The 14022-nt window shown below is 30.2% G+C and overlaps 1 protein-coding gene across 5 annotated transcripts in view; it reads left to right on the top strand.

The window, feature by feature from the left end:
* The window catches only part of Egfr (epidermal growth factor receptor), a 155330-nt gene that overhangs the window by 123651 nt on the left and 17657 nt on the right, over nt 1-14022 (top strand). For all 5 annotated transcript variants that reach the window (XR_013880421.1, XR_013880423.1, XR_013880422.1 and 2 more), the window contains exons 5-6: nt 837-1000; nt 2326-2487. Coding sequence is in view for 2 of the 5 variants with exons in the window: in XM_080163438.1 (XP_080019564.1) it covers nt 837-1000; nt 2326-2487 (326 nt within the window). In the remaining 3 variants the exon portion in view is untranslated. The remainder of the gene's footprint in view (nt 1-836; nt 1001-2325; nt 2488-14022) is intronic.

The following is a 14022-nucleotide window of genomic DNA, read 5'->3' as shown; positions in this document are numbered from 1 at the left end:
TATATTCAAGACCTAAAAATGTAAGTATGTCCCTAAACAGTATCCTGTATTTAAGTAGTTTTGTAACAAATTTACTTACAATTTTGTTTCGACTTATAGATTTATATTCTGTCACTCTTCAAGTGTTAATGTTCGTTTGTCCTACCGTTCCAGCGCTGCGCTTTTATGGATGTTATCATCCTTGTTAAATAATACCTAATATTATAAATATCATTTTTGCATAAGCAATAAAAAAACATGTAAAAAAAGTTGTAGAAAAGAGAAATTTGAAAGTGCAGCTATAAAGAAAAAGAACCTCCCACATTGAAATGCATTTAGTACTAAAACTCTGGGCCTAATAAAATATGATGGATTCTAAATTAAACTATAATACTTATCTTCATATATATAACATTTTAGCATTTTAAAAGAATGCACGACCTTTAAAATAATATATTAAGTTTATTTTTACAGCTTATTGGCCTTAAATTTTCGGATTTGAAAATTTATTTTCAAGCATAAGAATGGATCATGGAAAGAAAACGAAGTAGCAGGTTTCGTCGTATCTTTACAGTAGCTTTTGATAGGTTATTTAAGGTTAAGTTAGGTTAGATAAATGTAAATGATTACCCCGCTGTGTTACAGCACCGCGCAAGGGCTATCAATAGGAGAAGAGCTTATGTGAAAAAACGATAAAACCCGCTACTTCGTTTTCTTTCCATGATACAAAGTATTTTTTTGCTTAAACTCTAAAAAGTAAATAATATAATTTACATATAAGTATTGATTTAGGTAGTTAAAACAGCATTAATGAATTACATATATCACAAAATTAAAATCAAAATGTTTTTTTTCAGACATTATCCAAGGAAGCGTGGGCATCTTGAACAACTACAACCTGTGCCACATCAAGACCATCGAGTGGAACGAGATCATCTCTGGGGCGGAGGCCAAGTACGTGTACGTGTACAACTTCACCGAGCCACCCAGGGATTGTACCCTCTGTCATGAATCTTGTGAGGTTAGTTTTTCATTTTATACGGACAGAATAACGTTAATTATAGAGTAGATAAACTTAGAATGGAAGGTAGTCCCCTGAAAGTGCCTCGTTTTTAAAGTAAATTAAAAATAATGGGGATGGGGTTCTATTTTTCTCTATGCCATAACCTCTTCGGACCCTGCGGGGCTAGGCAAATGTAACATTCAAGACTAAAATTAACCACCCCTTATCATTATTTTCTTAAAAGATAGGGAGGGGTTTCTGTGCTCTACTAGGCACTTTCAGGAAAGCCGTCCAGTGGAATAGTATATCTTAAATCAGCTAGATTAAAATATCAACTCGCTGATTTATACCTACCTATATTTTTAAAAACTTGTTTATTTTTTGCATCTTTATAAAGTAATTTGTGGACTTAATAGTTTGTTAAAATCTATTTTACTGTCGCGTAAATTATTTTTTGGATTTCTATGCGACATTTTTTGTTTACCAGTTGTTATGGGACTTTCAAAGTAGGTTTTGCATTTGGGACATCCAGGAAGGGAAGGAACATTATACTGTAAATTACACTGGTACCCAAAGTTTTATTTTAACTTTTTATTTGCTGGGCACTTTTATTAAATTTTGATTGGTTGGTTCATAAAGTTAGTTGTTTAAATGTTTCAGTCAAAGTTTTAATCTATAGAAATGGCAATTTTGTTTTATCATTATTGGGATGTAAATCAATTTATCGTCAATTAACTGATCCCATTAGACCTCTGTATATAATATAATAGAACTAAATACTACTTAAATGTAATTATTTCAAATACTATTTGAAATAAAAACAATATTAAGCTATTGATATTGAATCTGTAATGGATTGATATTTTGTAATGCATGGGTACAAATTAGAAATATATTTTATAGTATGCATAAGATCTTTAACCTTAGTAATGCAAAATTGTTTTTGGTATATTCAGGAATAATATATGTATGAACAATAACATATGTATGATAATATAAGGTGTGTGTAAAATTGTTAAGAGTTGTTATTTAAACTGTTTGCTGTTATATTAATATGTCAAAACCAGTTTTTTGCCGTTAAATAAATATTTCTTCTAGTCAATATCCGCAATATCCGTTGGATTTGAACCGGTTCTCTACCATACTAAAAACTCATACCTATTAAAGACAATTTTCCACGAATTTTAAAATAAAAATCATAAAATTAATATCAGTCTTTTTAGCCCAGTGCCATAGGCCCCTAGGTGCTTACAAAACTGGTTTTAATCTTATAATTGTTTATTCAAATATCAGCGAAAGCTGTCTATAATACGATGCCATAATTAACTATTCCTTATTTTCAGAGTGGCTGCTGGGGCGAAGGAAAGGAAAACTGCCAACGGTTTAGCAAAATCAACTGTGCTGCCCAGTGCCACAGCGGCCGCTGCTTTGGTCCTAAGCCGCGAGAATGTTGCCATCTGTTCTGCGCGGGAGGCTGCACTGGTCCTAAACAATCGGACTGCTTGGTAAGTTTTGTTCTTGTTTAAAAAAAATATATTTTAGAAGTTTCTTCTGAGTGATACGTTTTTTCCCTCAAATTTTCTAATATTCTTTTTAGTAGCGAAGCTACTCTATAATTCACTTTGTCCGTCCGTCAGTCAGTCAGTCAGTCCGTCAGTCCGTCAGTCCGTAACACTATGGGGGAAATGGGATTTACTCAGCTCCTATAAAAGATAGAATGCTGAAATTTTTTGACAACATTCCCATTATTAAGGAGCACAATTGACTATAAAACATTATTTGCGGTCGGACCGATTTTTAGCAGGTTTTAGGCTATTTTTATATTTTTCACATTTTTCTCCATATCTTCAGTGTTTATGGTCCGATTTTCAAAATTTTTTCAGTTACAGATATCAAAATTAAATTTCCTGTCGTTTAAAGAAACAATCATGAAGGCCATACTGCCTTTTTAGCAGGTTCTAGGCTATTTTTATATTTTTCACATTTTTCTCCATATCTTCAGTGTATGGTCCGATTTTCAAATTTTTTTCAGTTATAGATATCAAAATTAAATTTCCCGTCTTTTAAAGAAGATAACCATGACGGCCAGACTGCACTTTCAGCAGGTTTTAGGCTGTTTTTTTATATTTTTAACATTTTTCTCCATATCTTTAGTGTTTATAGTCCGATTTTCAAAATTTTTTCAGTTGTAGATATCAAAATTAAATTTCCCGTCTTTAAAGGAAATAAAAATGACGGCCAGACTGCCTTTTTGGCAGGTTTTAGGCTATTTATAAATATATTTAACACTTTTTTCCATATCTTCATTGTATATGGTCTGATTTTCCAAATTTTTAAAGTTTTCAAGGATTTAAAAATTAAATTTTTTGTCGTTTTAAGAAAACAACCATGGCGGCCAGACTGCCTTTTATCAGGTTTTTGGCTATTTTTATATGTTTTACATATTTCCCAAGATCTTTGTTTATTTTGATCCAATTTTCAAACTTTAATGGGATATCAGTATCAAAATAATTTTTCCCATTGTTATGAGCATCTTTAATATAATTTACTTTGACCATCGTCATCATACAAAATAAAACAAGGTTTCATATTTATTTTATCCAATAAATCTATTCTTGATTTTAGTAAAAACCTTTTAAATCTACCTGTACGTATTCCCATCTACGATTTTTTGTGCTTCGCTACTTATGGATGTTGTCATCCTTGTTTAATTAATAACAGTTGCATCTCATCTTAGTATTGCAAACGCTAAAATATAAAACATTCGTGATATTTTCCATCGAAAATTTGGAGGCAAAATAGATTTACTAACCTAAATGATTTCCCTTTAATAGTTCTTTTTACGCAATTGTTTTGTTCTTAAAAATATTTATTTTCAATTCCTTGAATTTAAAAGATGTTCCAATAATTTATGCACCCTTCCAATAAAGTATCAACTTGAATCAGCATCATAAATTTAATTCCCCTTAACCCCCCCCCCCCCGTAGTCAGGTCAAAAACCCAGCAGGGTTTAACGCACCCCCAATTCTATAAAGAATAACGCCCATAATTTCTTTTTTCTTTGAAGATGCTCTTTTTTTTGAAGATGTCATATAAAACTGTAAAAAAAAATAAAGTTGCCTCCAGCTTTTCTGTCTGGTAAAAATTACTTTCTTTTATAAATCTCATTATATTTTGTTGTAATGCACTGAAACAAATATGAATTATTAATGGAAGAATTGAAAACTTACAGGAAAATTAATCGACATTCTTTTTTCCCTCATATTTTGTGGATTAAATCTTAAAATATTTGTTGTAAAACAAAAACGTTTTTGAAAACCATAACAAGGCTAAAAAAAATCACCCCTTTTCTTTTGTATAAATCACCCTTTCCAATTCACCCCATCTTTCAGGGGTTGATTCACCCCCCAACCCCTCCCCCATCTTTTAAGGGTTGATTTAACCCATTTCTTTCCTAGATTGTATTTTTATATTAGCCCCCTGTTGAGATGGTTACATGCTTATTTATAGAAATTATTCCTAGGCTATCAACTTATCAAGTTGCGCGGAATTCAATTAATTTAACCCTGTAATTTATTGGAATTTTAAAAGCACATTTTTAGCGTTGTTTTTGACATTTTCACAAGCGTAGCTACCCTATAATTGGGAGGTTTCCTTACGTCGGACGAACACTTAAAAAATATCAAAAAAAATAGCCTTGGTAGTAGAAGAATGATGTTTTTTATGTTAACTTTTAAAAAAATTGTCTATAGTTCCTTTCAATAAGAAATACACATATTTAATGAATATTATCGTTCTACTACTATTTTTAAGCCTGAAAACTCACACCTTTAGCGCAACCTATTCCTCCCTTTCAAATTTAATGTTAAGACTTTGATAGTTTGGCCTTTTTTCTCTATTTTACTGCATAATACAAAACTGTTTTTGATTTTATTAACTCATTATTGCTGCGCTACATGTGAACACAAATATTCTTGTTACAACATTTTAAAGTGTTATTTTCGACATTTTAAAGTAACGGGGGGATTTAGCCATTGTTCTAAAAAGATGTTATAAGTATGACCTAATGACATATATATCATGTTTTAAAATGCCTAAAACTGTTGTTCTTATTTAAATTAACAGTTAAAAAATTGTCTAACATTTTTAAAAAATACTTAAAATCAGCGCAACCCTTTTATAGATATTTGCTTTATAGACCCTAAATATCCATGTATGACTAAAATTGAAGACTGTTTTTGTCTTAAACTCTTTACACACACACACACACACACATACACGTAATGAGTATGATATTAGCCAATTTCTTGTGTTAGCCCTCGGCAGTATACGTGAATAAAAGGGGTTCAGTGTATATCTACCAACTGCGGCTCTGCTCCTCATAACATGACTCTCCTTGTTTGGAGATATTTTCAAAGAACCTTCGGGTTAAATGAAACTTGGGGGTAAAATATATCTTGCTATATAAGATTTTATAGGCGTTTTCTTGTTTAAGCAAAAGTTTTTTTTCCAAAATTTTTGAGAATTTTTTAACTTCATTAGCGAACCTCCTTTTTAATCAAGTCTTTATTCACTTATTAATCTATTAAAAGTAGTAACAAAATAATTAGAAATATTTTTAGCCATTTTGAGGGATAACTCATGTTGTAAGTCGGTTTTCAGGGCCTGTTATTATGCGTTAGGCTCTTTAAAGTCCATTTTTCCATATAAAAAAATAAGAGCTTGCTTAGAGTTAGGAAATCTTTAATAGTATTATAAAATGTATGTTAAATTTCAAATACCACAAATTTAAATTAGATAATTTTTTCCAAGTTGATTTTGATATAAATAAAGTTTTTAAATCCCCCAAACTTTGCATGAAGTGTATTCTTGTGTTGTGTTTAAATCGCTTTGTTAAACTGTTATTTTTTGGAGGGAAGTTTAATTGATATTCCATTGTTCTATCCAAGCATCTCAGCCTTCTTCTTGAAATTTCCTAAATCTGTACCGTAATTTTACCTCATTAAAGTTCATCATAATCAAAGCTTGCTTAAATAAGGTTAGAAAATAGCACAAAACCTTCAGAGTCATGGTAATACTTGAAGCTTAAATGGATTATAAATTTAGACAAAATTTTCCCTTCTTTAGATTGAAATTATTGGTTGAAAATTTTGGACACTGTTAATTTTAATTCAACCAATTCTTACTTTTATCATTTTTATGAATTTTACGTTAGTAATTTTCTAACTGTTAGAAAGAAAGATAAAAATTGGTATTTTTGTTTTCCTTTTACAAAGTTGTTGGAAAAGTACTTAACAACACATTAATGGGAAGTCATTTAAAGCCATTTTAGATTAAAATCTTGGCTAAACAAGCACCATTTTTTCCATATGGAGGTCAGCTATCAATATTTAAAATTACAAATAATGGTGAAAATAGAGATAGTTATTGCTAGTTTAAGACAAATATTGCCAATTAATCACTTAAAATGACATTTTCCTTATATATCTTATTTTTGATTTTAAATCAGTAAATAATTTCAATTGATTCAAAATAATTCATATTTTATATTTTATATATATTTGCTTTTACGATAATATATAAATCTAGTATTAAATGCATTTTTACTTCTAGAATATGGGATTATTCGTTCAAGTCTCGATGTATTAACGTTTAAACTCTAATTTTAGAAAATGCTCGCTTCCAAAAACTAACTACAAGGAAATTGTTGTCCATTTGCTTTTGGGATATAAAAACGGTGATTATTATTTTTGTGTGTTGCTTTCTTTGGTTCTTGTTTTTTACCGACAATATTAACTGATACAATCTCTATTTAAAACAAGGATGACAACATCCATAAAAGCGAAGCTCTGACACGGTAGGACAAACGGACATTAACACTTGTATGATGTCAGAACTGAATAATCAGAATGCGAATGTATAAGAGTCAAAGCAAAATTGTAAGTAAATTTGTTAAAAAACTGCTTGATACAGGATAATGATTATGGACATACTTACATTTTTAGGACTTGATTATATAGTTGCTTCGCTTATAATATTGTACTTTGTTGTCCCAGGAATCAGTATACCAAAAATCAGACTAATCGGATAATTAGGTCACATACAAAGTTGTTGTTAAAAATGTAAAAAAATCAACATGTTTAAAATGGACGTATGGACATTCTGGTAATGATTATAGAGTTGCCACGCTTTCTAACTCGTACCTAATTATTACAGGAATCACCATGCAAAATTTGAAATCAATAGGACAATTCTAACATGCTAAAATTAACGAAAAAAGCTATTCAAAAAAGTAAAAACATCAACATGTTTAAAATGGACGTACGGACATTTTGGTAATGATTATAGAGTTGCTATGCTTTCTAAATCGTACCTAACTACTAAAGGAATCACCATGCAAAATTTGAAAGCGATAGGATAATTCTAACATGTCTAAATTAACGAAAAAAGCTATCCGTGACGGACGGACGGACGTACGGACGGACGGACGTACGGACGGACCGACCCTAATTATAGAAAAGCTTCGCTTTTAATTACTCATACACGCACTCACACACTCACATACACATACACACACACTCACACACACACACACACACATATACACACACACACTTAATAGGCCAAATTTATCAGTTTTATAAGCTATAAAATCATTCTCATATAAAAAATATGTATTATTATTTTTAGATAGATCTACTTTTACAATGCCTATTACCCGTTCATAGGGGAAGGCATTCCCTGGAAATAAGTAGTGGTTGATATATTTTTAACATATTCAATATGACGTGGCTCTGGCTTAAAATTGATCGCTTTATGGATGTCCCACTAGAAATTTCTAGTAACAATAGATTAATATTTTAAAATGATTTCTAAGTGTGTCATACTTAAAATTTTATAACATATCTCATCTCTTAAGGGAACTGTTTTGCCTCCAAAATTTCATTGTCTTGTTTATTATATCAATTGCAGCACGAAAACAATATTATTTGTCTTATTAATAATTCTGAATTTTGCAAAATGGAGACAAAATGGTTTTCCTCAGATGAAAGATCCCTTCCTGCTAGCAACGTCTTTGGCTACCAATTTCTCTATTTCTTTCTCATAGAAGATAAGATTTTGGGTAAAAGCATTTATCGAGCCCCCCCCTTCTTTAAATCTTATGCTTAATGGGGGACCAAGGGATCCACTGATTTTGACATGTTGGACAGTACACTATACAGAAACTGGACCATATAAATCTAATCAATATGCGCATGAAATATTGCAATGTTCTCAGAGACTTTAATATCTCCTATTTTAATCCACTTTTACGCATATATGTTTTCTGCGAAAGGCATATTAACGTTATTATTAAACTTAAATAGTTTGATATGGTTTTAGACCTTGAAACATAATAAACTCCGTGGGTCCGCCGATGCTTAAGTGCTTGTATTAGGATAAGACAAAAGGAGTCTTTATGTTTATCGATTAGTAATTTGCCCCCAAGAAAAAGTAGCTTAAAATAAACAATAATAAAATGATTTTAAGTAGCGCAGCTATTAAATTAATCTAAACATGCATTTTTTTTCGGGTTTTAATTGTGGCTACATGGCTACTGAGCCCTAATATTTTTTTGTTTAAATGCTTTACTTTAATTTTAAAGAATTGAAAAATACTATTTTAATAAAAAAAAATATAAACAAAAACAGCTAGGATTGAGATTTCTCTTTGATAAACAAATAAAAAGAGTATTTTCTAAATCACACAATGTTTTTATTTATTTTTAAAGATAGTTTCGTTTTAAAGAATTTAGGTTTTTACTAAAGTTTTTAAAAAAAAGGCCTTTTAAGTTTAATGGAGATTTTTCAAAAATATGCTTTAAAAAAAACTTTTTAGCCTTTTCATCAGACTAATAAATACCTTAGTTTTAAGATGGATGTTTTAAATTACATTTCAGCATAAGAAGATGAAAAATTTATATTAGGAATTTCCTGCCCTTAATAGAATTTAAGCGCAGCTACTCTATAGTTCATACTGTTCGTCAGTTAATTTTCATTTAATATTCTGTAATTTATTTTTTAAGATATATCCAGGGGTAATACAATTTCTGTTGAATTGATGTACATCCACAATGATAATACACAAAATTTTCTCTTCTGTAGATTATAATTATGGGTTGAAACGTTTGGACACACAAAAATGATGAATCAACCAAACAAAACTCGTTAAAAGTCTCCAAATTTGTTAAGCCAACGAATAAGAAAACCTTATTATAAAACTTTGGGGACTAGTGTAATAAACAGCCCATTGTCCCCTCTCTCTCTGGATAAATCTTAAAACAATTTTTATTTAAGCATAGCCGTTCTAAAGATCTAAGGTAACACCTCACCCATTTGTAATTATTATGTTAAGTGTCTAGATTTAAATTACCGTCTTTCGGTGCTGTTATTAAAATTGCAATCTTATGCTTGGTTCCAAGGACTGTTTATCAATTAAATATCACCGTAAACATCGTTTATTATATTGGGAGATTTTTTGAAATTATTTCATAGATTTCTACTCCATAATAATGTTAAAGATCATTTTAATTCGACAATAATTTCATACTAAAGTGTGCTGTAAATTCTTTAGTGTGTTTTGATTGCTATAACACAAAAAATCCTCAGAAATCGACCCTTTTCTTAAGCCCCTACTATCATTAAATATGATAAATGTTTTTTTCTTCAATTTGGATGACGTCGCGCAGCGGATTTAACATTTTTTAACGCCCGCCATGTTTTTTTTACAATTGGGGTCTGACTTTAAGTTCCAATTAAAATGCTCATTATTTTCTTGAAGTTTTAGAATTTGATGACAATATTATAAGCATGAAGTCTAAATTGTTATCACTTTCAACAGCTTCGCTGTTATGAAAATTGCCATTCTATAGTAAAGTTCTTTTTGGAGGGTAGTGTAAGAATAGGCTAAAGGACTGTTAGACATTTTAGACCTCACATTAAATGATTAAAGTATATTTTTTTTGGTATTTCTATCTTTTCTGCTAGTCAAATTCAATAATTACTACAAACTGTTATAGTCTAAACACTAATATATAACTAGTGACAACGCCTTTAGATTCTAGAGGCTCTGTATTCGAAGATGAAGGACGGGACAGAAAAATAACCTAAAACCTAAGACATGAATTTAGAAATGATACATAAACAAAAACCATACTGGAAATTAAGTAAATCTTTTCTGAAATTGTGAATTCAATTGGTTCAGTGGTTAATAAGGGACAAAAAGCTACCTAAAAAAAGAAAGTATTGACTTTCTATCCAAAAATGTTGTAAAATATTTGTGCACCAAGTAACAAAATTTATACAGACAAACATACCAGGGGGGGATGGCAACCTTTCATTTTACCCTGAAAAATAAAGTATAATTCAGTAATATTAGGTCAATAATGAATGTTTTTTTGTGTTTTTGTCGCATGTGATCTAAGAAGCGTTTAATTTGTGTAAAGCAACGGCAAAAATAAAAGTAAATAGTTTCTACTTAAAACAAAATAACCTTTAAAAAATAACATTTTAAAATAAAAATGTAACAAAAATTAAATATTTTCTGCCTTCTCCTTGAATACATCCAAAACTATAAGGCATGGAAAATATTTTATCTGGGTTTTTGATCAGAATTGGCTGCATTTTTTTATATTGGGGAACCGACCCTATGTTCTTTAGGAGTTAAGCTACTCTATAACTAGATGAGCGTCTGTATGTACGTCAATTGTAGTTAACTTGTTAAAAATTATGAACTTTCCACATTTTTGATGGATTTCAAAAAAATTTTGGGTTAAAAATTCCACCATCCCTATATGATTTTGTCTAAAATGTTTTATATTTTGTTGTATAATACACTACTGTTCTTTTTTATCAAAAAATAAAACTATCACTGCACTTAGTATGGAGATAATTGTTCTAGTTAAATTTTTAAACGGACTGTATGTCTTTTTTTGGTGCAGCTGAACGATGGCTTGTAAAGTCAACTGTTTATGATCTTTAGTTTTAAAAAATAGCGCAGCTACTATACAACATGGCCATGTGTCTGTATGTCTTTCCGTTTTAGCCTAGTTAATAAAAGGCCCGTATAACTGCTAAATTAGAAAAAAGTTTTTTATACATAATATTATTGTTTAATTCCTTGTCGCCTTATTATTGCTGCGCTGCTTCTGTATACAAATGTGATTACGTCATTGCTGCGCAACTGATAACACAAACGACCAAGTTTACTTTCTTAAATCCTAAAAAGGCATTGGGTTTGTTTTTAGTTTTATTACAAATATAAAACAAGTGTAATAATGTTTTACTTTTTGGTAACTTTAATATAACATAAAAAGGCATCGTAAATATGTAATAAAAAGTAATAGAATGTTTGTTTGTGAGTCTTAAGCTAAAGATTCCGCTAACTGCTAGACTGCTTTTTAAAGAACTTGGAAATATGGGGGGAGGGGGCTACTCCCCCCCCCTTCCTGCAAAATTATATTCCCCAATAATTTTTTTTCGTGTATTTTTGTTTAATTAACCGAGACTTTTTTTGTAATAATTGACAGCTTTATGAAAAATATCAAGAAAAAATCAAACAACTAAACATTAAATTAAGCCTGTTATGTTTTTCAGAAAACAATTTTGTGAAATTGTTTGTGTGTTTTAAAGCATTAATGGGTATATTTGAAATGTCAAAATAAAGAAATTTTAACACGAAACTAGACATTCTATATTAACTTTTTAGACTAAATTTTATATTATTTACTTATTAAACAAGGGCAAATTTGTCCACAAGTAAGAAAGGCATAGCTAAACTACAAAATATAATAACAGTAGACTGTAATACAGAAGATCTGCATTTGTTACAGATAGAATAAGAGGTAATCTTAATGTCGCATAACCTAACAACAACATATCTCACTGTTGTGGGGATGTTGTCAACTGTTGTTAAGTTAGTTATGTATTAAATGACCTTCAATGTGCACTGAACAAGGGGTGGTGTAGTGTCCATCCAAACAAACCAACAGACCAACTCGCAGCGAAGCTATGCTACTACTTTTTATTTATACGTAAACACCATTATGTATTTATAAGCGAAGAAAACGCAAATAATATTCCTTGACTTTAAAAAGTTATTGTTTATTGTTATTGTGCCATTATGAGAACACCTTTTCAAATATATGTAATGTGCCATTTCACATATTTATATTTTATCTTTACATACAAAATATATATTAAATATTTAATATACCTATATCCTTAAAATATGTGTTAAAAATTAATTTAAAGTAATTATTAAAGTTAATTACCAAAAATATTAATTGGAATATTAATAACTAAAAAAATGTTGGCCAAAATGAAAAATTAGTTTTGCTAAATTTTCCCCTCAAAATGAAATTCACCCACATTAAATTTTGTCAGCGAGAAAGGGATGGAAAAACATTTTAATTTTATCTTTTACCCTTTCCGCAGGTCAAAAATATCTATTTCGATAAATATTACACCGACGTTCTATTGTATTCTAGCATATACCAAGAACAATACAATTTGTCATAATAGTGATTTTTCTTTTTAGAACACATGTCTTAGGCTGGCTATTTTGTTTGGAATAATTTGAATGAGCAAAATTGGCTATGGTGCACTTTTATTTTTAAAAGGACCTTCCTTTCCATTTTTTCAGCTTTTTAAAATATTTAATAACTAGCAGCTGCGCCCCTAGCATCTAGGGGCTTTATATTCGGAGGGCACAAAAATAGCCCAAAACCATACCCAGACTTATTTGAAAAAAAATTAAATAGCCTAAAACCCTGTGAGAGCCTATAAGAGGCTCCACTATAAAGAAGAACCATATCGGTTCAGCGGTTAGCAAGATCCTTCGCTACAGACATAAAAGCTTATTACTTCATATTATAGGATTTTAGGATTCTATGCAAATTATATTAGGACAATTATATCCACAAAAAGCTCAGAATTAAGAACATTTTAATAGCATAAAAACATAAAGATATAGAAAGAAAATTGTTATTTTAAAAACCATACCAAAAGTTATCTTTAGACTTACTCTAAAAGCAGCTTTACTAAAAAGAAAAACTGAAAAGTGCAGTCCTTTTAAAAGCCTCAACTCAATTCTTGTCTTTACCAAAAATTATGTAGAACTAATTTCCTCATTTTTATCCTTTTTTCAAAACCTGTTTCTCTATTTTTTTTGCCTAAAATTGCTTCTGTTAATTACTTTTAGAAGTTCAGCTTCTCTTTTAATTATTCCGTTCGTTTGTCCGTCAAACCGTTTATGCTAGCAAAGAAATACCTATTTTAAAAAGATAAACTGATGAGCCCCTAGCCTCTAGGGACCCTGTATTGGAAAAAGCAAAGTAGCCTAAAACAATAAAAAATTTGACTGCCGTTATATTTATTTTCTTCAATTATTCTCTCCCTCCGTGGAAGAAAAACAAGTGAACGATTACTTTTATTTTTGTGAAACAATTTGAAAAGATTCATTATGGATCAAAAGTCAGGAGATGGTTCTTTTAAAAACAAGTGATTTCGGCCAAATCCTGTAATTTATAAGTAGGGCGTTCTATACACCCCCATTCCCGCCTTTTTTTCTTATTTACAATGCTCCTTCTGAATGCTATCCTTTAAACAATCAAATCTAAAGAAAAAATTCTAAAATATTTATGGGGGAAAGGGTGCTATCTTTTTTAAGATTTCGTATTAACTGTTTTTATTTTCTTCCAAAATAAAGTAATTACTAATGGTCTTGTCAAATTGTTCAAATTGTTTTTGATTAACAACTATTAACAAACCAATCTAATGTGATGTTTTACTTCCAACACACTATATATTTGAAATTTTTAATTCATCCCGTTGTTCTTTCCCTAACATTTTGGGACACAATGAAACTGCAAAATTGTTTTATTTGCGAAGTTTTCTTTGCAAAATTTGAATGCTTTGTCAAGTTGAAGATGATATGTTGCCATTTTGACACACTGTGGCTGGCTGCACCCATAACCTTATAAAGCTTCCCTGAAAAGCTTA

Source organism: Acartia tonsa, chromosome 6 (assembly GCF_053477335.1).
Source record: "Acartia tonsa isolate MP-2025a chromosome 6, ASM5347733v1, whole genome shotgun sequence".
Classification (NCBI taxonomy): Eukaryota; Metazoa; Arthropoda; class Copepoda; order Calanoida; family Acartiidae; genus Acartia; species Acartia tonsa.
This window is presented reverse-complemented; position numbering and strand designations above follow the sequence as displayed.